The sequence below is a fragment of the Rousettus aegyptiacus genome, unplaced genomic scaffold (genome assembly GCF_014176215.1).
Source record: "Rousettus aegyptiacus isolate mRouAeg1 unplaced genomic scaffold, mRouAeg1.p scaffold_m13_p_11, whole genome shotgun sequence".
Taxonomy (NCBI): domain Eukaryota; kingdom Metazoa; phylum Chordata; class Mammalia; order Chiroptera; family Pteropodidae; genus Rousettus; species Rousettus aegyptiacus.
The window spans coordinates 1,345,143-1,370,215 of record NW_023416286.1 but is presented as its reverse complement, the minus strand read 5'-3'; the positions used below and the strand labels follow the sequence as shown (position 1 = coordinate 1,370,215).

The following is a 25,073-nucleotide window of genomic DNA, read 5'->3' as shown; positions in this document are numbered from 1 at the left end:
GCCCGGGGTGGCGGGTCGGGGCCCCGGGGTGGCGGGTCGGGGCCCGGGGTGGCGGGTCAGGGCCCGGGGTGGCGGGTCAGGGCCCGGGGTGGCGGGTCAGGGCCCCGGGGTGGCGGGTTAGGGCCCGGGGTGGAGTGTCAGGGCCCCCGACCCCTGCAGAAGGGCCAGCTGAGAACTCACGCATCTCCTCATCTTTTTTTTTTACCTTACAGACACTAAGGATGAAATTTTAGAGATGGGAGGGGAAGAAAAGCTTGGGAAATAGGAGCTTCGTGACAAAGTAAATAAATAAATTAAATTAAAAAAAAAAAAAAGCAGCCACGGCTCTTAGCTACCAGGGGGAGGGGAAGGAGAAACCCGTGTTCCAACGATTGTTGTGGTAAATGGCTAGAAAATGTAACCGGCTACTCTTGTACCTAATAACTAACTTAACGGAATATGTGATGATTTCAAGTTAATTCTTTAACTTTTTCTTCTGAAACAGTTTCGGATGTATAGAGCGGCTGCAAGACAAGTGTAAAAACATAACCACAGCACCTACACCCAGGCTTCCCGACTGGTGGCACCTGATCGCCTTGGTCGGACCGATCTGTCCCGAGTGCCCGGCACACACTTTTTTCGTGAACCATTTCAGAGAAGGTGGCACACGGCTGACTACTTAGCTCTTGGCTCCTAAAGTGCTTCGTTTACAATTCCTGGAAGGCTTTTTAAATTAAACTCGGGCCGTTAGCACAGACACACTATACTGCCATCTAGTCCACAAGTTTACTTCAAATTTTGCCAACACACCTGAAACGGCAGACAAAAAAAGGTTTCCGCCAGCCGGGGACCAACCACTGCGTGAGTTGTCACATCAGCGACAATTATCTATCTATCTATTTATTTTTATTCATTCGTTTATTTATTTAAAAATAAATTTTTTTCCAGTCCCTTGTTTTTTACTTTTCCCGCCTGCAGAGCCTGGCCTCCCTAGGCGGTCTCCCATCCGAGCGCTAAGCACGCCGACCCTGCTGAGCTTCCGCGGCCAGACGGGGCCGGGCGTGCTCAGGGTGGCGAGGCCGCAGGCTCATTAGCGCCCTGTAACCTGGCAGCTCCTCCGTCGTGCTGTCCGTGACCTTCATGTTCTCGTAGCATGCCCTCGACCTGGGCCCAGCAGAGGTTTCTTCGCGATGAGATCCCAATGATCTCTGCACGTATCACTCTTACTGGACGGGGCTCACCGGTGGCAAAACGCCGTCCTACTGTGACCTCAGGCCCGTTCTCTGTGAGGCATTACCACCCTGGGGCATTTTTTCCTTGACAAAATCTGAGCACCAGGGACCTTCGAGACGGGCCCGAACCCTGGAGGTTGCGGGAGAGCGTGCGCCCCCCTCGGCCTGGCTCGCGGGCGCTGCCGCAGTGCGTCCCGGCCGTCCTTTCCCACGAAGGGTGTCGCTGGGCCGCGGCCCGGCCCCCTCGGGCACCTCCAGCCTCAAACCACTAAGCTGTCGCCCGGAGGTGGCTCCGCTCCCCACGTGCCCGAGCAGCTCCAGGAAAATCTGCAGGTGCTGTCGGTGGCCCCCGACCAGCCTGGGCTGTGACCCGGGGTGCAGAGCACCCGGTCTGGAGCCGATGCTTCCTGCGGGGCTCGGAGCGGAGGCCGGGACGGGGAGGGGCCGGGCTCCCCACCCTGATCTGACTCGTCTCATGAGCCTGGTGCGGTGTGAGGCTTTCACCTCACAAGCGTCTTGCTGTTGACGACGGCTCTCAGCCCATCGAGCTAACAACATGAGAAGCCTAGGATGTGTCGTAGGTGTTTTTAAAAACTCGAGTTGTTGACATGAGCTCATCTCACTTACACTTTTGCCCTCAGAGGAGGACGCAGGGAAAAGCTTGACCGTCTGTGTTATCTACCTCTAGTCAAGCACAGCTCTCCTGAGTTCTCAGTTATGTGGCATTATGTGTTTACTTTCCACGGGCACAAAACACGTCTATTAAAAAACAGAAACCCAATAAAGTTCCTTTAACCGTATTCTTGGTGGCGAGTGGTCTCTGGAAGACTAGGCTCGTTGGGAGCTGAAGCCCCCGTCTGAACGGAGACGGTGAATTTGGGGGATCCGCTTACCCATTCGAATGGCAGCAAGAAGGTCGCTCCGGGCGTCGCTTATGGGGGGCTGTGCCGTGTCTTGTCGCTTTGCCTCGGCTACGGGGGGGCCATGCATGGGGGAGGATGAGAGGGAAGAGCCTGGCCCGGGGGGCCCTGGGGGGGGCGGCGGGGGGCCGGGGGGTGGGGGGGCCGTGACCGCCAGCCCTGCGGAGGGCGGGTGAGGGGCGGCCGGGTGGGGGGAGCCGGCAGGCGCGGGGAAGGGGGGCATCTGCAGAGGACTGACGAAGGCGGTTTGCGCGGAGGGGATGGCGGGCGGGGGCGGGGGCGGGGCCGGGCCCGCGGGGCTGTAGTACTCCAGGATCTGGGCCGGGAGCATCCTGCAGAGAGAGGAGCCGGCGTCAGGGGCGGTTCCGACACGCCTAGGAGGACGCCCCCCCCCAAACACCGCGCACACAGGCCGTGACCCAAAACACTGCGGGGTGCGAATGTCCACGCTCCTCACAGGCCCGCAGCGCCCACCGAGACCCACGGGAAAGATGACCGCCCAGAAAGGGATTCCTGTCTGTGACCGGGGGTGCGGATGCAGCCTTTCTCCTGGGCGGGCCGCGAACAAGGTTCTGCGGCCGAATCTGGATCCGGGAAACGCTGTGTGTCACACCCCACCCCCGGGACGTCCTGCGCCCGCAGCGCACACCAGAAACTCGGAGCCCTGAGTGGTGTGACGGCCGAGCGTCTGTCTGGCCGAGTGTTTTCCAGAGCAGCGGGACCCCGGGCCCCGTGTCCGCCCGACACTCAGAGCTCAGAACAGGCTCTGGGGACCCCGAGCTGAGGAGAGCCGCGCTGGGAACATCCCGGGCCAGGTGGCCAGGGAGGACACCCGGCGGCCGGGGACACTCGTTTGGAAAGGGACACACGGGACTGAATACGGGGACCCCGTATCCGCTCTTCCGGGCCCTGACTCTGAGGGGGCTGCCTCCGTCAAGACGGGGGTCGGCCCCCGACATGGGCAGGAAGGTGGGGGCTTGAGCTCTCAGATGCCTGGCCGGGAGGGCCCTCCGCAGGCGGTGTCCAAGCTTTACCCGCGTGACCGCAGCCCAGAGGACAGTGTGAGGTGGCAGGGCGACGGCTGGGGGCTCGGGGCTCAGGGCGCGGCGCCTGCCCCGCCACCAGCGCCGGGCTGAAGGGGCCGAACACACGGGGGTCGCGGGAGCGCTGACCCCGCCTGCGCCGGGACAGGGCGTCGGGGTCGCTGCCGAGTCCCTACGTGACCACTCTTCCCGGGCTGCGACCCGGCCTCCCGGTTAACACACTCTCCTGCCACACACACGGGGAGCGGCGACCAGGGCGCGGGGCGGGCGTTACCCGTAGTCGGCGGGCGCCAGGGGCGCGGCGGCCGGGGGCCCCTCCGCGGCCTGCGGCGGGGGCGGCGGCGGCGGCTGCTGTGGTCTGTTCAGGGCCACGTGCCTCGCCGAGGCGGAGGGCGGCCGGCACTCGTGCTCAGAGGCCTGGGTCGCCGGCCCGTGGGGTGGCGCGTCGCCCCCCGGGTACGACGGGGTGACGGGCTGCGGGTGCAGGGAATGGTTGGGGGTGGCCGGGTACGAGTAGTCCGTGGCGTCCGAGGCGTGAGACCTGCCGTTCGAGGAAGGGGCGGGAGAGGGTGACATTCGGTTAAACCGGTGTCCCACGGACATCGCCCACACGGAGCCCACGTGTGCCCCCCCCGCCGTCCCCCGGCCCGAGCCCCAAGCGACGCCGCGAGAGCCCCCTGAGCAGCAAGGCCCCAGAGGCCAGAGGAAGGAGAGGAGCAGGGTGACCGCCGGGAAGGCAGAAATCAGCCACAGGAACAGGAGACACCGTCCCGACGTGGAGAGGAGGGGGTGGCCCTGCGATTAACTGTGACAGGAAAGAGAACTGGCCGGCGCCGAGGCGACGTGGGGGCGGCCGGAAGTGAGTCCAGGCAGCGCGGACCCCGTGAGAGAGCGTGACGCGCGCCCAGGCCCTGCGGGGAGACAGGCAGTGGCCGGGAGCGGCCGGGCGCGGGGGCATCGCGCCGCCTGAATCGGGCAGGAGCGCGCGCCGGGCAGCGCGTCCTGGACGCCCGTCCTCAGCCCACGCGCAGGACCGGACCGTCCCTGACGGGCCACACACACAGCGGCAGGTCGGGCCCGGCTCGTGGGAGCCGGTTAACGTACATCGCTTATGGGAACAGCTCACGGACGCGCAGCACAACTTGACGCTCAGATTTCCCACGGTCATCCCGAACACGTGCACTAAAAATCGTGTTTCTACATACTACTCGAAACGCGAATATAAGAAAGAAAAAAGTCGGAAGGTTGAAAATCCAGAGCATGATTTCGATTCTGTGAAAGAAAAACGTACACCTGTCTAGGGAAAAAAAGGCCAAACGAAAAAACACGCTAAAATGCAAACATCGGTTTCTCTGCATAAGAAGATTACGAATAATATTTTAATTGTTTTTGTAATTTTCAAATAGAAAAATTTATCTTACAAGAAAAAAAAGTGATACACTTCAGTAAAACAGAAAATAAATTCTCGGTTAATTTAAGAGATATAATCCAAGTGCAACGAATTATAATTTGTCTGGCAGATTATAGTGAGAGGTCACAGGAAACACGTGTGAGACAAAAGGAAATTAGGAAGAAACGAAAGTTGTAATTCCATTTGCTTTCTGAAAAATAAGAGAAGTTAAGATACATCTAAACAAATCCAAAGGCAGAATGCTAAACTACCGAAAAGATTGCCAGTCTCATACCCGGCATGGAGCAATCTAATCTCAGATGCCGGGGTGAGTGTCGATCATTTAACCGAGGTATTAAAAAAGTCATTTCTCCATCTGTACACATTGAAATAAAAGAGTACAGACGGGGCATTATGAGATAAACTGTGCATCTTCTATGAATAAACAATCGCACCTAAAGGAGCTGGGAAAAACCCGAAAGCCAGCGGCCGCCCTGGGCACCTCTGAGCGTAAGCATTCCTCCCGCCGGAAGACCCAGGAGCAGAACGGCGTAACATCAGACCTGTTCTCTGCAGAAATAAACAGACATGAAGGCTAAACCTGAGGCTAGGGCTCAGCGAAAGCCCCAAGAATTCTCTAATATTTAACAGATGACCTGTACGGAAAAGTGACCTAGAACTTGCCTCATATTCAACCGACGACTTACAGCCCTTCTGGGGTGGGAGTATTTATAGGCACCATTACTACCGAATAGTGAATAAGCATCTTCCGTATGCAGAGCCTGTGCCGAACACTTAAGTTAGAAAGATAAAAACAGTTTTTTAAAGGACACAGATATAAGGCAAGGTCTAGGTTGCTACTCGTTTTGAAGCATTTTTCAATCATATTAAGAATTCTCTGTTCAAATATTTAAATGCTGGTAGGAGAGACATTGAGTGCTTATGAAAACGGAAGATAACTTTATAAAACGCAGACGTGGGAAATTAAACCATAAATTAAAATCGACTCGTCAGTTCCTGCCGTTTAGTGAATCCCTTTTGTGACAAATGTGACTTCTTGGCCATATCATTCACACCTGCAAGAAATGTTTTTGCTTAACTGTGAACAAATTTTTAAAGTAAACGCCAACAGAACTCTTCTCCTGAAGTTAGAACACGTGAGGTTAGTGAACTGAATGAATAAATCTCTCTTTCGTTCCTCTCTTTTTTCGAAAGCGTATCAAAAAGAACAGCAACGTTTTTCCGTAATCACGTCAGTCGCCACCTCCCAAGCATTTTTTGACGCCAAGTGGCAGAGGAAATTCAACGTTCTGAGCTCAAGAGGAAGCAAAGGAATCAAACGGTGATTAGGACAGAAATGTAAGTCAGTGTTACAACTCGACGTCCAGAGCAACCGGACAGAGCCCCGAGGTCGGGGATGTGGGAAATCACGCAGGCGACCGCGGGGACGGGAGCCGCGCGCGAGGGGCATTCGAAACACCAGCACCAAGCACGCGCCCGACGGCCGTCTGGGGCGGGGGGCGCACCGTGGGCCGCGCACGCACCTGGTGTCGGGCGACAGCGAGCCCTCGGACGGCGCCCCGGGGCGCGCGCTCTGCGCCGGCCTGGCGTCGGGCCTGAGCTCCTTGTCGTAGGCCATCACGCTCCACTCCTGCCGCCTGTCGCGGGCCTTCCTGACCTTCTTCACCTCGCGGGCGGTGCCGTCCACGCGCTTCTGCTCCTGGGGCCGGAAGAGGGGGCCCGGCGTGCGGGACAGAGGGCGAGGGGACAGGTCAGGCCCGCGCCCGCCGCGCCCCGCGCAGCCCCGGGGGCCCCGTGCGTGGCCGTCGCAGTCACATCAGCAACAGTCACGCTCTGCTGCGAACGCCGGGCGCGCCCCACGCTTTTCCGTGCGGAATCCTCACGTCCCCCGGCTTTTGGCTTGTCTCCGGGGTGCCGAGCCGTTCAGAGCTACGTCACACCCACGAGGGCCACCAACCCCTACCGCGCACAATTCTGACGGGTTCGTGAGCGGGCGATCGCCTGTCAAAACATCCCTCGAGGGCTGTACTTCCAGTTTCTGAGAGATCGTTAGAGAATATCTAAGCGGATCCCGAAACGAGCTGAGCCCCACACGAAAGCAAGGTGCGCACTTACCTCCCACACAACGTCTCCTTCCGGCTCCAGCCCTACTTTGCTGGCAAAAAAAAACGCTGTCGACACTTGAGTCCCCCCGACGTGCTTCTCGCGAGGCAGGGCCAGCTGCCTCTGTGTGTTTACACGCGCTTCCCGCTCCCCTCCAAGGTCGTACGCCCTCCGAGGGCAGGGACTGCGTGTGCCTGAGCCCCGCGCTGCCCTGACCGCCCCCCTCGCCCCAGCCACGGTTTCAGAGCGGTCAAATCCGGGCGAGCTGCCCACGTCCCAGCCCACGCCTGGCGTCGAGACGAACGGCAAACAAATCAGGCGCCTGCCTGCCCCCGGGGAACTTGCAGTCTGTGGGGGGGACGGGGGGGCCACAGAGTCACATGGACACACGTGTGATGGCAGCATGTGGCACACGTGGCAGGGCCCGCCGTCCCGTCTGGGCCCGGGCAGCGTCCCGGGGTGAGGGTGACGAGACCGTGCCGTGACTCTGCGGAGGAGTCGGAGCCAGGTGGTGCCAGGAGGGGCCGGACCGCACGAGGGCTGAGGCCGAGGGACAGCATCGCGCTGGCGGGAGTGGACGGAGGGGACGGCCGGGGGGGCGAAGGGCCCCCGAGACCTTACAGGCTACGCTCCTCACCCCAGAGCAACGGGAAACCCCTGAGCGGTGAGAAGGGAGGGCAGGACGCCGGAGGGAGAGGCGTTTGAAAGGCCCCTCTGTGTCGTGGAGAACGTGTTAAAAGGGGACAGGCGGGGACGCCCCGTGGGAAGCTTCCCGGGGGGTCTGGGTCAAGGATGGCGGTGGAGACGGACGACCTGACTGCTTCCGGAGGTGACGACGAGGGGTAGGTGACGTGCCGGCCAAGAACGTGAGCGCGGAATTCACAGGGCACATGTAAGTGGGTGACGGACAGACGGAGAGATGTGTGCTGGGCGCGGGGGGGGGAGGGGGGCTCGGCGATGACGGTGATGGGGGGAGGGGGAGGGGGGAGGAGGAGGAGGGGGAGTGGGAGGAGGAGGAGGGGGGAGGAGGAGGGGGAGGAGGAGCAGGAGGAGGAGGGGGAGGAGGAGGAAGAGGAGGAAGAGGAGGAGTGGGGGGAGGAGGGGAGGAGGAGGAGGAGGAGGAAGAGGAGGAGGAGGGGAGGGGGAGGAGGGGGGGAGGAGAAGGAGTAGGGGGAGGAGGAAGAGGAGGAGGGGGAGGAGGAGGGGGAGGAGGAGGGGGAGGAGGAGGGGGAGGAGGAGGGGGAGGAGGAAGAGGAGGAGGAGGCGGAGGCAGAGGAAGAGGAGGAAGAGGAGGAGGGGGGAGGAGGAGGAGGGGAGGAAGAGGAGGAGGAGGAGGGGGAGGAGGAGGAGGAGGGGGAGGGGGGAGGAGGAGGGGGAGGAGGGGGGAGGAGGAGGGGGGGAGGAGGAGGAGGGGGGAGGGGGAGGAGGAGGAGGGGGGAGGAGGAGGAGGAGGGGAGGAGGGGGGAGGGGAGGGGAGGAGTGGGGGGAGGAGGGGGAGGAGGAAGAGGAGGAGGGGGGAGGAGGAGGAGGAGGAGGAGGGGGAGGAGGGGGAGGAGGAGGGGGGAGGAGGGCTCATTATACGATGATGATGACGACGACGATGAATAATAACGACAATAACGTCATCCAGGCCCGGAGGAGGCCTGTTTAGAGCATAAACTAGTTCGGTGTTTTAAGAGTCAGGGGCAGTACGATGGTATCTTTCAAAATTTAAAAATCACACTCAACTTCTGGGAATTTACTCCAAAGAAATATCCACACATGACTGCTGAGTATATCCACTGCAGTACTGTAATAGCAAAAAAATCTAGAAACCACCTCAATATTCATTAATAGAGTAATGGGCAGATAGTTTATGAAACATCCAAACTCTGGAACACTGTTGAAAAGAATGAAGTACATCTTCGATTATGTTAATATATAAATATTGTGTGTGTATATATACACACACATATACACACACACATATACGTGTGTGTTTGTGTCTGTGTGTATAAGTCGTGTGTATAAGTCCAATTCTAGGTATATAAAAATACTCTGTGAAATGTGTATGCGAATATTTACGAATACTTGAAAATAAAAATCTGGAGCTAAAAATATGCACATGCCAAACTGTGAACCGTTAACAGCAGTAAGTCATGCCCGGAGTAGGGAGAAGCGTATCCCAAATTTTCTAAACTAATGTACTTACTTCGGTGTAATTTGAGCATTGTACAACAAGCATGTATTGTTTGGCTATTAAAAAAAAAGAAAAGAAAGATACGGAAGATGTCGCCGGAGTGCGATGCGCACCCCGATTAAGGACCGCGACCGCTGACCTGCCCGGACTGCCCGTCCCCTTTGAGGCGGCGTGCGCTCACATATCTAGGGATGACGGGCCTTACCGCCTCTTCACAGTGGTCCAGCCTCCGGACCTGCTCACACCACGTGCGCGCCACACGCGGACACACGCGAACCACCTGCGACGAGCCGTCGCGCGGCCCACCAGACGCCAGCGCCCTGGCCCGCCGCGACGCCCCTGGACCGTGCCAGAGGCTCCCTCGCCCAGGATGACCCGAGCTGCCCCCCAGACGGCTCCGGAGCGCTCAGGCACCCCACCCCGCCAGCCCGCTTCACCCACGGTTGCATCCCAGTGAATGCCGCCCCCGGGGACACCCCGTCCTGGACGCTCCGCTCCATTCCCACCGTCACCCCCACCTTGTCAGCATCGTCACCCCACGCTGACGGCTACGCACTTATTTGCATAATTTAAGAAATATTTTTAAACTATCGGACTAGCTGATTTTTCCTTTAGACAGACTCACCCGTTCCAAACTGAAAGGGACCTAACTTGCAGGTCTGAAGTCCTGGAATATTCCAGAATGAAGACTATCCTGCCTCATTTTCTATTTCTACGTAAAGCAGATCTGCATTACGACGTTCAAACCTCTTTCCCCCTTTACGAGTTCCAGAAGGCTGCGCGATTAGTTACTGTCTGTCTCCCTCAGCACAGGTGCGGTCTCCATGAGGGCGATAATCCTTTCATGTTCACCACTGTTTATCCAGCATTCAAAGACATTTTAAAAAGAATCACGATGTAAATGCAGGGACAGGAAATTCTTATCAGGATTTCATGCTTGAGGAACGGGGAAGGAGACAAAGCAGCCAAGGAAATGACAAATGATGTTGAAGACACAATAACGTACACAGATTAAGACCCTTTTCCCCTGAAGAGCAAGCGTGGAAACGTTCACTATTTTTGCCAGATGCACCGCGGAGAAGGGAAACCCAGGAGGTAATTTGAACGGGGAGGCGCGTTTTAAAGGAAATTACTCTTAAGAGCCCCGGGGTTTTGCCTTGTGACTGCCAAGAGGCGTGGGGTTTGAGACCGACATGCCTGTAAGTATCCGCTTCTTCTCCGCCCAAGAGGATAGCATCTTCCTCTCCTTCACGTGAATGCTCCTCCCCGTGACCGCGCATCGGCTCCTCCAAGAACTCCCCGTTAACCTCCCAACCCATGGGCACAAGAGAGGGTGCCGACCCACGCCCCTGGAACTCAGTGGTACCACCTGCAAACTCTTGCCGCATTCCCTTCCTTAGATCCTGCTCTCAAATTTCAAATTCTCTTCCGTCCCTAGCTGTCACTCTTCCTGGGGACAACCCGCTGAAATGTCTTAAAACCTAAGGCCGCCAACCTCTCCCCACCCCCAAAAGTCGAGCACCTCTCTTGGCTTAAGCGCTCTAATAATCGTTAAGCAGATCAAGCGGTCACTTTATAAAACACGACTTACAGACAAAAGTCTTAGCAAATATGTGCCTTTGGAGAGTCGCCTCTTTTCAGTGGCTTAAGTCTAATTCCTGGGCCCCCAAAGGGCCGTTTGCAAAACCTGAGCGGGGTGGGCTCGTCCATCTGGGGGTGCTCACACGGCGGGTGCTTCTCACCCTCCACAGTGACAGCGAGGACCTGGCCCACTGCTCCCCGCCACAGGAAGCTCTCTTCCAGTCAGTGGCACCCCTGAATGGCAGGTCACGTGTGCTGCTCGATCCACCGAGGCCGCGGTGACAGCCGGGTGGCAAGCCCACAGTGACGAGAGCTTTGGACAGACCAGAGCTGCTGATACGGGGTGGCGACTGCTTCACGGAATTTGCAAGAGCGGGAAAAGGGCTCACCCGTGGTTGCGAGCAGAACTGAAATTTTAGCCACCACGGCCGTGGAAGCGAAGCAAGCATTCGAGAACAAATCCAGAGCATTTACCGAGGAGCAAACACAATCCCTTTAGACTGGCTTGTCCGTATCTTCGTGCAGAAAACATAGTCTCTAAAACCTTTTGCACTGAATCCTAAACCCGACCTCTCGGCCTTAGGCGAAGCGTTCCCCGATGTGCTTGTGCGCTACCTCAAAGGGCCCCTCCCCCCCCCCCCCCCCCCCCGACGCACTGACCTGCGCGTCTGCCTGCTGCGCTGTTACCTTTTGCCGCCGTTTCTCTTTCCTCTTGTCCTCTGTGTCCTGGAGCATTTTCTCCTTCCAGAGGTCGAAGAAATACGAGGGGTCCGTGTAGAAGGTCAGCCCGTCCTTGTTATCGTCTCTGTCAATCGAGGCGTGACATGCCGGGGGGGGGGGGGGAAGGGTGTCGTTAGGTGTTTTCGCATGGGCTTGCATTGATTAAACTCAAACTCACGAGATCACAGCATCTGCCTGGGGCATTTTAACTGTGCTATACATACATCGAGTTTCTTAAATTTCCCTCTATGAAGAAAAGTGTAAACATTCGAGAGCAGGTAAGAAGTACTAGTGACACCTTGGATTTAAGTACGGAAAATCGCTCCTAAACATCACAATATGGCTCATCAACAGCAGTATTTCATATCTCAGTTATTTCAGGAAACGGTTTGTTTACTCCAACAGGGGGCTATACGCAGAAATATGTGGCTTCTTTACGAATTCTCTAATTCTAAGTATATATTCACTTCTACTCTGGACTGTCAGTGTTATTGAGATAAAGATTTAGAAGTATTCGGTCCCTTTTCCTCAATCGACTTTGCCCCAATATCTAAAAATTCATTTAAGAAAGAAGCAAAAATATTCCTGACGTATAAAGGCGACTTAGAAAAAAATCGATGAGCTATTTTTAAAGTGGAAGTAACCCACGAGGAAATGCCTGTAGCCATGTCATTTTCAAGCTCTGCTACAATTACCATGGTCTAGAGAACATTTCAAGTCTTTATATAAGTTATCCGTTTATCGTAAGCCAGTAATAATGCAGCCAACATGAATCCAAAGCTGTAATACAAATCAACAGTAAACCTTAAAATAATCACGTTAGGAAGAAAGCGGTCTATTGCTCTAAAAAGTTATCTGGCCTGTAGATTACCTTCAAGAGGAGGCAGAAGATTTACATTTCGAATGAGTATTTCAAGAAGTCATTTTAGGGACAGGGAGGAAGCAAACACCTTGTGCCCAAACGGTCAAGGAAAGCTAAGTGAATGACTCCAGGGGACAGACACCCTGTCTGGCCGTGGAGGTCCCGCTGCGCCTCCTCGAGTAACGAGCCGGCCCCAGGGAGGGCGGCCCTGCTCCCCCACTCTGAAATCTCTAACAAACCTCTCTCCGCCTGAGTCTTCGCCCTCTCCCTGGACCATTGACTATGTAAAGACCTTCCTTTTCCAAATCTCTCGATAAGCAACCTGCATCACAGAGATTTTATTAATAACGTTGTGAGAACCGTAACTTGTTTCCCTAAGAAACTAGGTCTTAACATAGATGATGATACAGAAAACCTGAGCCTGAACTTGAAGCAAAATTCGAGATGTACAAAATGCACATTTGAAAAAAAGAGCTGATACTTACATGGGAGCGGAAACTCATGTAAACAAATGTTGTGCCCTGACCTAAAAATGGAAGCAGGAATGCCCTGTTTATGGTCTCTAAACCAACGCAAAGCCTGCGGTTTATACACCTGGACTATTACTGTAATCGGCACTGCTCCTCTTAAATGCACTATGAAAAAGTCAAATTTTTATTTTCCATAAAACTGAATACACACAATATATCTGCAAGTCTACTCATTTGTGCAATTAAAAATTTCAAATCGTCACAAACAACTATTTCATCTTGATCTTGGTTAATCAAATATACGTGGTTAATTCTGACAAACGTTTAGGTTTGCGATGAGCTCGTTTTCCAACGCCAATCAATAAAAAAAGAACTCAGGGGGAAAAAAGCGATTAGCTGAGTTTTCTGGGTTTTTTAACTCCGCTTTAAAGCAGGATATCGAGTGAAGTTTCTTAGGAAAACTTTACTAGGCGAGTCCTTCCTCTTAGCTCCCAGCGCTAACTAAGTACGACCGAATGACCACAGGAAAATGCCACTGAACACCAGCGAAATGCACGTGAAAGCGTTTGGCGTGCGATACCGCTGTTCGCACGCAGCACTGGTTTTAAACGAGTGTGTGAAAACCTCCGGGAAATACACTTCCCCATAGACAGATGTGGCCTCTGGTGGTCCCCCGCCGTTCCCACGGACTATCCGCCACGCTTTTTGAGAGCAGCTTTGTGTCCGTGCTGAGAGGGAGGCGGCCTGAACTGCAGCTTTGGGACCTCAGAAGGGACAGGAATCCAGACCCAGAAAAACTCTGGGCACCCCGCGCCCCCAGAAGGACCAAGGCCCGCAAGGCGGCGCGGTGGGGGAGAAGCCCCTGAACTCTAAAAGGCCTTGCCAGGAACCGGGGACATGCGGACCCTGCCGGCCACTGTCTGCACCCGAGGCTGAGGCAGGTGCCGGGAGAGGCCGAGACCGCACAGGAAACAGGGAGCCGGGGGAGAGGGAGCCGGGGGAGAGGGTGCCGGGGGAGAGGGTGCCGGGGGAGAGGGTGCCGGGGGAGAGGGAGCCGGGGAGAGGGAGCCGGGGGAGAGGGAGCCGGGGGAGAGGGAGCCGGGGGAGAGGGAGCCGGGGGAGAGGGAGCCGGGGGAGAGGGAGCCGGGGAGAGGGAGCCGGGGGAGAGGGAGCCGGGGGAGAGAGGTGCCGGGGGAGAGGGAGCCGGGGGAGAGGGAGCCGGGGAGAGGGAGCCGGGGGAGAGGGAGCCGGGAAGCAGACGGAGCTGGTGTGGGGAACACGGGGCAGGTGCCTTACGACGGCGGGTCTGGCCTCCTAACGTTACTTGCTGGCGCCACTTAATTTCCATTCTTTTCTCTTGGAAGAGAGAAGAGAATTTCACACAGAAGGGGAACTCGACAGCTTTGGCTCTTAGAAGCCGGCACCGCAGGACACGTTCCTCGGAACTAACGGGCGCGCGCAGCGCCGGGCTGCGGACAGGTGTCCACTGCGTCACGGGGGCTCGTGCGGCCCCCGAAGGCCGACTCCGAACGGGGGGCCACAGGACCACGCCGCACGCTGTGATGTGCCGGGCTCAGGTCTCGCCGCTCACAGACGTCTGCGTGCAAAAGCTGAAACGAGAGCCCGCGCTTTGCACGGCGAGTTCATCCGTGTTTTGAAAGACGCAAACTGAACGGTTCTGCAGCAATGGCTAATGTCATCGTGTGTGACTCCGCGATGCCTGTTTTCACGGTTTCCAGGCCGCTCTGACAGCTGTCGACCGCCCCCGGCTTAGCCGCCCTGGGGACGCGCGAAGCCACCCGTACCTGTACGGCGTGAGAATGCTCAGGGGAGGCGGTTTGTCGCTCTGGTTGTAGATGTCGGCCACGGGGTTAGGGATGCTGTTCTTTGAAACCACCTGCTGGTCCTGGACTGTGGAACTTTTGAAGGCTTTTTTCATGTTGATATCCTGTAGTGACACTATTTAGAGAAAAGCCCCCCAAGTTGAATTGCATGGACATATTTAAATGTTTAGAAATAAGTATAGTTTAGGTCACAATCATAAACAACTCCTAGAAACCGAATAACATTTTTTGCTCTTCCCTAGAGACCAGGGAATGTGTACTCTGCCCCTCTTACGAACAAAGATCATCTCTCTGAGATGTGGTCATGCCCTCCTTCCTCCGTAGGTTCTCGTGGCTTCATTGAACCTAACGTGACAGCATCGTTCTTTATTTAAATAGCATTTCTCAGAAACCACACAGGAAGACAGCCATGTAAATATATAGACTTGGGTATACTTGAGAGTCGGGTGGGGGGATTCAAACAGTTAATATCAGTTTAATTATAATACATGTAGAAAAGACATTTGAAAAAAAAAATTTTTTTTAACTCCAAAAAAGGCATTAAGTTTTTCTGACACTAACATTAAAGAGAGACAACATACAGTCCTGGAAATTAAATAGCACGATACAAAACTATACCAAGGAGTGAGAAAAAATCAAGGCTGATCACACCGATTTCTCGTGTTTGTACAAACCTGACATCTCCTACGTTAGCGCGACCTGACCCTGGCACAAACTTCTGGAGGGGCAAGCTGGCCCACGAACCCCCCTGACTAATGGAGCTGAGCTGAGTCAGAGGTGACCTTTCCAAGGTCATTCGGCAAAAAAGGGGGCAGGCCCCAGATAAACACAGATTTCCTGCCTTGGTCAAGGGCTTTTTTAATTTTTATTTTTATTTATATTTTTATTACCGTAACATCCATGCTACGGAAAGTAGAGGTGATTGCCTACTTACAACGTTCGACTTAGGATTTTTCAACCTTCTCATGGTGCAAAAGCGATACTCATAATAAAGTAAGAGATGTTTAACACTCTATTATAAAACAGGCTTTGTGGTAGATGATTTTGCCCAATGGCAGGCTAACATAAGTGTCCTGGGCACAGTTAAGGTAGGCCAGGCTAAGCTAGGATGTTTGATTGTAAGATGTATTCAATGCATTTCAACCCACAATGGGTCTATTGGGATGTAACCCCGTAGTAAGCCGAGCAGCATCTGTAATAAGGTAAAATCCTGAATGAAAAGGGATTTTAAGGGTACGAAATGTACTGCAAAATCCATGAAATTTAACCTGCAGATTAACCTCTTCTGGTGTTAGGTTTATCACAAGCATTCCAATGGCAAGAGATAACAAAAAGCCGAAGGAAGACAAATATTTAAAAATCACTTGTGATACCAATTTGAAAAGTGAAGATATTGAAAATTCCTTATCTGAATAGCCCAAGTAGCTATTCCAATTTTAATTTTTTAAAATAAAAGAGAAATCTTAAAAATCAGATTTAAAAGAGCACGTCGTTAGCTCTCCTATTATTGCTGGAAATGTCGGTAAGAATATTTATAATGAATGTTAACATTTCAATGTTCTACATTTTTGTTAGATTCCTAATTCGCTAACTTAATTCTGACATTTGAAAAAAACCTGAACATAAGTAACTTTTTTAAAAAAAATACGGGATGAATTCCATAAATACCTTCATTAAAAAAAATAATGAAACTTTCATTTTTTAACTAATACTACTATTACAGGTCTAGTAGAAAAATCAGATGCTAGGATTATTTTAATGCAATAAGAGTAATTATAACTACCATTTAATAAAGGTAAAAAAATTTTAATCTGAACATTTTTCTCAAAGTAAATATGAAATGGGATTTCTTATACCTTTTTTACAGATTATTTCCCCTCGGTCTAATCTCAATCCTTCATTCAAAAGATACGGGAAGTGAAAATTTTAAAAAGGAATTGCTGAGTTTTGATTTTGTTCCGACTGCTAAAATTTCAGGGTTTATCATCAAAATGAAGATCGTTAACTCCACAGCGCTTGCCGATATTAACATTATTTTAAGACTCTGAACCGTAAAGGTTTTCGGGAAATGCTATTTCTGAGAAGTTTAATCAGCAAGATCACCAAGACTACTTACCAGCATCGTCCCTAACAAGTCTGGGGTGAACGCCTTCACCCCGTTTCACTGTTTCTGTATAACCACCCCCACCCCACCTTAGTTGGACTGTACCTTTGGAGTGATTCTGTAATTTTTCGGTAAAAAGGTATCTTTAAAAAAACTACCGATGATGGAAATTAAGACTTCTAATACTGCATTCAAAGACCCCCTTAAAACAAATACCATCCATGTATTTTTTTTTTTTAAGGGAGAGTATGGCATACGAGATAGACAACATATGAATCTTTTCATCACTAATTAACCCGACGTTGTGGGACCCCCACCCCCGCCCGACCGCCATTCTTCCGGCAAAAGACAAGATGAAATTTCAGCATGCTACCCCAAGGAAAAAGCAATAATTACCCTGCGATTAATTACTACCACCTTGTCAACATCACTTCTAGCTCTCTGCTTCCATGCAATTACTTACCCTCTTCCACTGTCGAATCCAGCTGGGTGACTTTGACAGCGAGGCGATCAATTCTGTCTTGAAGAGAATTTGCTCTGATGTAAAAGTTGTTAGCCTCATTAAACAACTCACCAAATATGTCTTCGGCATGTTTGCCTGGAGAAGAAAATGACGGAGAAAGCCATCTGTCAAGGCCCGCCGAGGAGGCCTTGGCGCGTTCTCACCAGCGCTGATTACTGTCAACACGCAGGGGTTTGTACAAATAATCGCAAGAAAAGTGTCACAGTCAGAGGCCTTTGGAATTTCTGAACATTTATTGGGGATGTTCATACATATCTGAAACTGACCCGAAGTTCCAGAATTTTAAAATACCCCAGATAGCATAGAACTTTTAGTTAATTGCTGCATGAGCTATCATGCAAGTTGCTTTTCATTAAATTTAACCTCTTTGGGGGAAAAAAAAAATACTCTCCCTTAGCATGCTATATGCATAAATAGAATCTCAGGACCCAAACCTTCCTTTTGCTTCCCACGGTAATGCAATAATTCATGCAGGTTTCTAAATTTAGGATGTTTATCTCACATTGAGGAACGTTAGCTGTCTTAATTGTGCCTAACGCTTTCCAAGGACATCAAGTTGTTCCGATTCATGTTTTTGGAGTCTAGGTGCACAGCGGTGACTCTGGCACTCTCTCAAAAGCAGTATTTTGAGTGTTGAGTTAAATTTTTCATGTGGATCACATTTTTCTGTATGGATCACCCGACATTCTCGGGTGTGCCTGACGCGGCTACCTTCCTTAAAGTGTAATTCAAAACGCTTCTGAAATCCGACAAGCGCAACAAAACTCACGTCTGCTCACGCTGACTTTCCAGATGCCGACCCCGCGCTCCACCCACTCGACAGACGTTTCGTAGCTGCAGACGCCGAGTGCGCCAGTCACGTCTGAAACGCCTCGGACAGACACCGCTTTTTGCAATGAACTTGATTTTTAAGACCAGTTTTAGGTTCACGGCACCACTGAGCAGAAAGCACAGAGTTCCCGTCTACCCCGTCCCGACACAGGGATGCCCCCCCCCCCCGCCTCCCGCCTCGGCAACACCCCTGCCAGAGCGGAGCAGGCGTCGGCACTGAGGGGTCCCCGCGGACGCGTCCCCACCCCCCAAAGCCCAGTCTCCACGCGGGCTCAGTCTCCGTGCGGTGCGTTCCACGGCTCCGGACGTCCATATCGTGGCCTGAGCCCACCTTCCACTGCCACGTGGACCGGCCCCGCTGCCACAGAAATCCTGCTCCCGGCTCGGCCCCTGGCCACCCCTGGTCCTTTCGGTAGCCAGCGCGGTGCCTTTTCCGGAGTGTCGCGGAGCTGGAGTCGCACAGGACGCGGCCTTTTCAGAGCAGCTGCTTTCACGCCGCCTGCACTTAAGGCCTTTTCACAGCCCGATGGCTCTTTTTTTTTTTTTTTTTAGCATTGAATAACATCCCGTTGTCTCAATGGACCACGGGTCCTCGATCCGTTCACCTGCTGAAGAGCATCTTGGTCGCATCCAGCGTTGAGCAATCCTGAACCAACACTTAGGGGCAGGCTTTTGTGCGAACATAAATTCCACCTCACGTGGGTCGACGGCAGGGTGCCCCCTCGCCGGGTCGCGCGGCGAGAAGGGCACGTTCGGTTGTAAAAGCAGCGGCCGGGCCGTGGCCGGAGCCCGGGATTCGCCGGACCGTCTCCCGCAGCGGCCAGGCCGTCACCGGAGCCCGGGATTCGTGCTCGTGCCGCGCGGCGCCGGCTCGCGTGACCTGCAGCTCCCGATGCCGTGGGACACGGGGCGCCTTCTCCTACGCTCGCCCGCCATCTGCACGCCTTCCCGGGTGTGCAGAGAAGGCGCCCGTCCCGGTCTTTTCCCTATTTTAAAATCAGGTCGTTCCTTCTCTCGCGGTCAAATTCTCGGAGTCCTCCGAACATGCTGGGTACCAGCCCTTCGTCAGATTACGATTCTGCAAATATTTTCTCCCCGTTTGCGGTCCCTCCTCGCACTCTCCTGACAGCATCTTTTGCAGAGCAGAAGTTTTTAACTGTAATGAAGACCAGCTTATTAACTGTGTCTTCCGCTTGTCACGCCTTTGGTGGGCATCTACACCGTCGTCACCAGGGGTCATCCGGACGTCCTCCTGTGTTCCATTTTTATAGTTTTGCATTGGGCTCTGGGCTCCATCTTGAGTTAACTCTCATCGAGGGAATGAGGTCTGTGCATAGACCTACCATCTTTTCATTTGCGATTCCCACCAATTTATCCCTCCAATGAGCCCTCCACGGCTCCCCCGACGCCAGGTCTCGGGGCTTCCCTGACCCGGCGAGCCCTCCGCTCGGACCCTCCTTGCCTGTTCCTTCTGCCTTCCGATGCGCCCGGCCCCCGACTCCGGGCCACCGCACCGCCACGCAAGCTTCCCAAACAAAGAAGCGACGGCCTCCTTCGGTTTACGTCGCTCGCTGGCCCCGTCGTCTCGAGAAGAGGTCCGGGCCCGTCGCTGAGATCTGAGCGGCCCAGGGGCCCTCGCGCCTGCCCCTCCTCAGTGCCCCGGCCAGAAACGCAGCTCGCGCTCCCTGAACCCAGGCCGCTTCCTCCCAGGGCCCGCCCCCCTCTGCGTTTCTTCCAAATTCCTCGTCGTCGTGCCCGGGACACACGCCGAAGACCACGGCACGGAGCGCGGGGGCCTGCGCGCTCTAGCTCCGCTGGCCTCGCCGGCCTCACGGCGAACACTCCGTCCCTGGGATTCGCCGCTCGCCGCGCTCGGCCTCCCCGCTTCTCAGACATGCCGATCACGCCCCGGCTCCCCGCGCTCCTGCGAGCCCTGCCCGGGCTGCCCGGCCCATCGCAGCCCCCGAGCGTCGCACGGCGGGCTCCTTGCTCACCCGGGTCTGCCCGAATGTCACCGACGGAGCGCGACTTCCTCTAGCGACCCTGGCGGAAGAGCCGCCACCTTCACACACACACACACACACACCCTTATCTCCCTCTGCCGCATTTTCCTCCTTAGCACTCAGCACCACGTGACAACAGACACACTTGTACTTGTTCAGAGTGTTCCCTGTCTCCGTCCACGAGGACAGACGCACCAAAGCGACGAGGACCCTCCTGGGCTCTGAGCACTGCTGTACCCGCCCCCAAGGTCTAGGGTGCGACCGGCTTACAGTCGGTACCCGCAAAGATTCTGGAATAAATGAATCAAAGTGCATGAACCGAAAAGGCATCCCTTAGGGTGCAGACGGGGCCTGTGAGCCCGGACGCCCCTCTGCGCCCCCACAGCGCCCTGAGCACGCCGCTCACCACGCTCAGCACGCAGCTCCCACCCTGCCCGTTCACGCAGGTTCTCTGGAGGCGCGAGCGACGCCTTGGATCCCTGAACCGTGCCGGGCCCGAGCTCGGCATCTCTGGACTGAAGAACATCTCTGGCTCTGCACTCGTGTGTTCTTCTCAATAGGAACACAACCGACGAATGCTCCCTGCCTAAGGGAGTCGAGGAGATGCCGGACTGAAAAAAGACTGAACATGTTCCTGTGCCTTGGGGCGTCTCAAAATCTTCACTCCGCTAACGTGCGTGATGAATCTGCGGGAGAAGCGTCCAGCACATCGTGTGGCTGGGCCTGGACACACCTAATGACTACTGCTTTATGAGGCCCACCTGGGCCAACGCCTGCCCCTTCAACTGGGCGACCCGCAGGTAAACACCTGTAACAGCCTCGCCCCGCCGCGGTTTATTTTGAATGCGAGACACAGTTAAACTGAAACCCACGAATTTCCCTTTTTCTACTTGACCTTTCCTGGTTTAAAAAGTACATTCCGGTGCGACTCCAACCAAAATCCCAGTCCTTTCCCTTCGGCAATGCAGAAGCTTGATGACCAGGGATAGTGCAGGTCACCAAGCACATGGGAGTGTACAACGGTCTCTTGCAAAAGTCACAGCGGGGTTCCCCAAGCACGGCAACCACCGTGAAGAATCACACGGTGCAAGATGCCACACAAGGTGAGAAAGAGAAACGACGTGCCCTCTCCCTGCAGGGCTGAACCCTGTCTAAAAAAACGCAATCGATGCCACGCCCCCACTGGAAGTTCTCTATTTATAAAAAGAAACAGAAATGGAAGGCTTGCATACTTCATCTTTTCCCAGCTGCTGGAAGCTGACGAGAGAACGAAGAGAAGAAAATGGAAGAAACTATATTTACTGACGAACGAGAATAAAGTGTTGCAGTCACAGGATTCGGTTTGGCAAACAGCAACTTACTCGAAAAGCTTGATTTTCTGACTCTTTCACGGCAAGTCCATTAATAGCTAAACTAAAATGATTCTGAATTGAATTAATGACCTCATCGAGGCCAACTTATTTCTTCTTTACTGACGAAGAAACCTCTACAAGTTTATTAGGATCATCTGAACGTGTGTCACCTCGAGAAGAATGTCTCCCAACTGCCAAAGCTTAAAATCGTGCACGAGTCTTCGACGGCATTAAGGGTGAATTGAAGGCTCAGTGCAAACCACCGGTGTCGTCTGCGCGAAGTCCTTTCTGTGGAACAAGAAACCAGTCACGGCGAGGGCCTTCGGAAATCCTAATCGCACGTCCAGCACCCAGATGTGTGTGCGTCTTCGTGTGTCCAGATTTGGGCTTTTCACTGTCCACTGAAAAGGAACCAGGCTTCTTGGAAAGAAGGGCAGAAGGAGGGAACGTACAAGACGAGCTTAGGGCACCTGACGCTGCTTTTCTAAAACAAAGAGGCACTCGGAGCCGTGGGGACATGTCAGGGGGCGCGGCAGCCCCCTGAAGGGGCTCCGGGCGGCCGAACCCGGGAAGACGTGGGCATCGAAATGATAGAGACACGGAGTGTGGCTCAGGCAATGAAACAAGAATCCACGAGTGGATCCTGATAGAGATGGACGGATGAGTAAGCAATGGGGGAGGAAATTACAGCTCTTAAGCAGAATGCCAACTAGTAAATACAGACGCAACTACGGAAGGACAACATCGCCGTTCTGCAGCTACCAGGACAGGAAGTGTTTGGGCGAGAACCCTCGGCGGCCGCTCGGACCAGGGGTAGACGTGGGGTGGGAACGGGATGGTGCGTAGTCTCGACCTGTCTCCCCACAAAACACTCATTAGTTACGCCGGGGCCGGAGTGGGGACCTCGCAGTGGCAAACCCCATGGATACAACGTTGAGCCAGGGGAGCGGCGGGCGGGCCAGCTTCGCCTGTGTCTGCGGCCGACCCCAGCCGCCTCAGCTCCGCCTCCGGTCCTCAGGCGTCAGGTTCTCACGGGAGCGCCGGTCCCTGGTGCCGAAGGAGGTTGGAGACCGCTGAGTTAGACCATTCGATGTTGCCCCGTATTTTGGATGCTGTTACTTTTTTTCTCATTCATTTGCTCTTGTGAATGAATCAGTTTGGACAATTCCTATCACCTTGTCCCCAAGCTCGTTGGTCCCTTCTGCTTGTTGTGTCCAATTTCCTATTAGGTCGTCCAGTGAATTCTGTATTTATGATACGATATTTTTCGGTTCTAGTATGTTTTTCTCTTTTCTCTTAATAGTTTCCATTTCTCTGCGGAAACTCCCCATTTCTCCACAAATGTTCATCTTGTTCATTCTTTCCCTCGATGCATATTTTATTCTTAGAATTTCCGCCTTTCTGCTCACATTACCCATCGGTTGTCAAATGCTGTCTACTTTTCCATTAGAGCCCTTAGCATGTTAGTCATATTTATTTTAAATTCATAGCCTAATAATCCCAACATCCCTACCACATTGCGGTCTCATTCTGATGCTTATTTCTCTCTCTTCAAACTCACCTTTCCTTCCTTCCTTCCTTCCTTCCTTCCTTCCTTCCTTCCTTCCTTCCTTCCTTTTTTGTCTTTTAATATGCCTCTTAATTTTTTTTTTATTGAAAGCCAATCACAACATGGGTTAAAGAACTTGGGGTATGGAGGCTTTTAGTGATGGGTTGCTAAGGTGCATGTGTGCGTGTGTGTGTGTGTGTGTGTGTGCACGCTACCTTAACGACAATAGTGTGCCTGATAGGATGATCATAGGAAAGTTTCAGAGAACGTATTTAAGAACTTTAAAAGCTTCCCTCAAACTTTTCAGATGGTCTGCTTTAATAACAATGGAAACCAGAAGGATCTGAAAAACAGCTATAAATCACTCAAGACACTTTACCGATAAACCTAATCGACTCATTAAGTGGGAAACACAGAAGAGAGAAACCAGAGTTTATCGACAGGCGGGACTGAATACGTTCAGACACGGCTGACTCTCCGACTAGTGCTCGTAAGAATCACCTACGTTTAGATCCTGCGATGTTGAAATCCATCTAGGGAAGGGAGACATGGAAAACGCCCTAACTCCGGATCACTCCTATTAAGCCCGCAGAAGTGTGTCCGATATTTTAGCTCAAACGACGGGCAGGGGTGGCGCTTGCCTCTCCGACGACCCCGCCCCCGGTGGAGAGGGTGCTGCTGTGGCTCCGTTCCTGCCGCTCACAGAATGTCCACCTTATACTGTGCCCATGTACACTGCTTCTTACCTCCCCGGTCCACGAGAAATGCAAACACTTGCCTCAGTTTGAATCATTACGTTTGTTTTTTTTTTCATCCCAGCTTGTTCCTTCCAGGAAACTTCTGTCCATAGAGATAAACACATTTTGTCTTAACACGCCCTTAATCCCAGCCCTAACTTGCATGGATATGTATGTACTTGTGACCTATTTCTTTCAAGTTCCCCTTTCCCTTAAAAAAAAAATCCCATTTGGCTAAAAACATCCAAGAAATCCATTCAGCGCATGCCTTAAAAATATTTAAATCTCTATTCTGAGTAGAGCTGTACCTGATATAATCAATTTATACAACTCCGAATTTCAGATCGAATTACATAAAGCAAAAATCTTATAGTTCAATCCACTAAGGCAGGATTTTTATGTTGATTAGGCATTTGATTTGATGTGAAATATAATGTGTACCAGGAGTATTAGTTAAAATATTAATCACATATTAAAATCTGTGAGAAGAAAATACACTTCCTTTCTCTTCACACAGTTACCCGAAACATGCAATTAACTGAAAAATCAATTTCGTGGTATTTTTTTCAATAGAGAGGCGTATTTAAAAATGAATGGATTCTCAAAATTTGGGACTATTTGTAAGAATTATCTTTGCTCTTTATGAGGAAGACTGATGACTTATAAGACATAAGAAATCTTTTTTTAAAATGCCAAAATAACCAGAGGTGTCTGTATCAATTTTATATAAGAATTTATAATAGTGTCCCACCCAAAGACACAATGCTTATGCCCAACAGAAGGAAAATGGTTAGTTAGATCATTACGGCATAGCGATATAATACTATAAACTCTATCAAAACTGTGTCTGAGAATCAGCAAAGATGTTTACCATATATCGAGTACAGGCTACAAAAGCATCTACATAATGAAATAACACCTTTGTAAAGATATATACAAAACATTTATCAATGATTTCCTCTGATTAATGAAAATTTTGTAATTTTTTCCTCTGTGTTTCCCTGTATTAAGTTCTCTATATTATCATATTAGTACCATCAAATGTAACCTAAATCCCTTGGGATCCCCTAAGTTCAACTCTGTTCTCTGTGACATTTTGGGGGTCTTAAAAGGGGAAAAGGAAGATGGCTATTATCACAAGAGTAAAGAGAAAAGGAGTAAAAAAAAAAAAACAGCCTATGAGGCACTAAAAAGACTTCGTCATCCTTGGCGCAAATGCCCTATGCTCCCGTCTCCTTTTACAAGCGAGTGATATTAAAATTACATTATAATATCAGTAGGAACGTGATTGCGAGATGCTATCATTTTAATTGAGCAACTAGCTGACAAGAGCAAGAGCATCCGGATCATTAATCAAGGGAAGGGATGGAACAGCATCCCGAGTGAACGTTAATGACTACACTGAACTGTCACTATTTGAAGGAAAATACACCGACATTCCACGGCTGGAAAACCAAGTTTTTCTCACACACGACGAACCACGACTATTTTAAAAAATGGCTTTTCTCGCCCCTCCCACTCCTCACACGCAGATCAGAAGTTGGTAAGATTCAATTTTTTAAAAAAATCTGAAAATTACTAATGACTTTTTTTTTCATTTTCATTGAATAAAGCTTTGAAAGCTTTAACT

At 52.4% G+C, this 25,073-nt stretch overlaps 1 protein-coding gene across 3 annotated transcripts in view; it reads right to left on the bottom strand.

Moving 5' to 3' along the window:
* Window positions 1-25,073, bottom strand: part of WASF3 (WASP family member 3) — a 68,853-nt gene that overhangs the window by 2,969 nt on the left and 40,811 nt on the right. For all 3 annotated transcript variants that reach the window (XM_036228373.1, XM_036228372.1, XM_036228374.1), the window contains 6 exons: window positions 16,912-17,046; window positions 14,306-14,459; window positions 11,136-11,253; window positions 6,109-6,284; window positions 3,449-3,715; window positions 2,105-2,463 (listed from right to left, as the gene is read on the bottom strand). In XM_036228373.1, coding sequence (XP_036084266.1) covers window positions 2,105-2,463; window positions 3,449-3,715; window positions 6,109-6,284; window positions 11,136-11,253; window positions 14,306-14,459; window positions 16,912-17,046 — 1,209 coding nt within the window. The remainder of the gene's footprint in view (window positions 1-2,104; window positions 2,464-3,448; window positions 3,716-6,108; window positions 6,285-11,135; window positions 11,254-14,305; window positions 14,460-16,911; window positions 17,047-25,073) is intronic.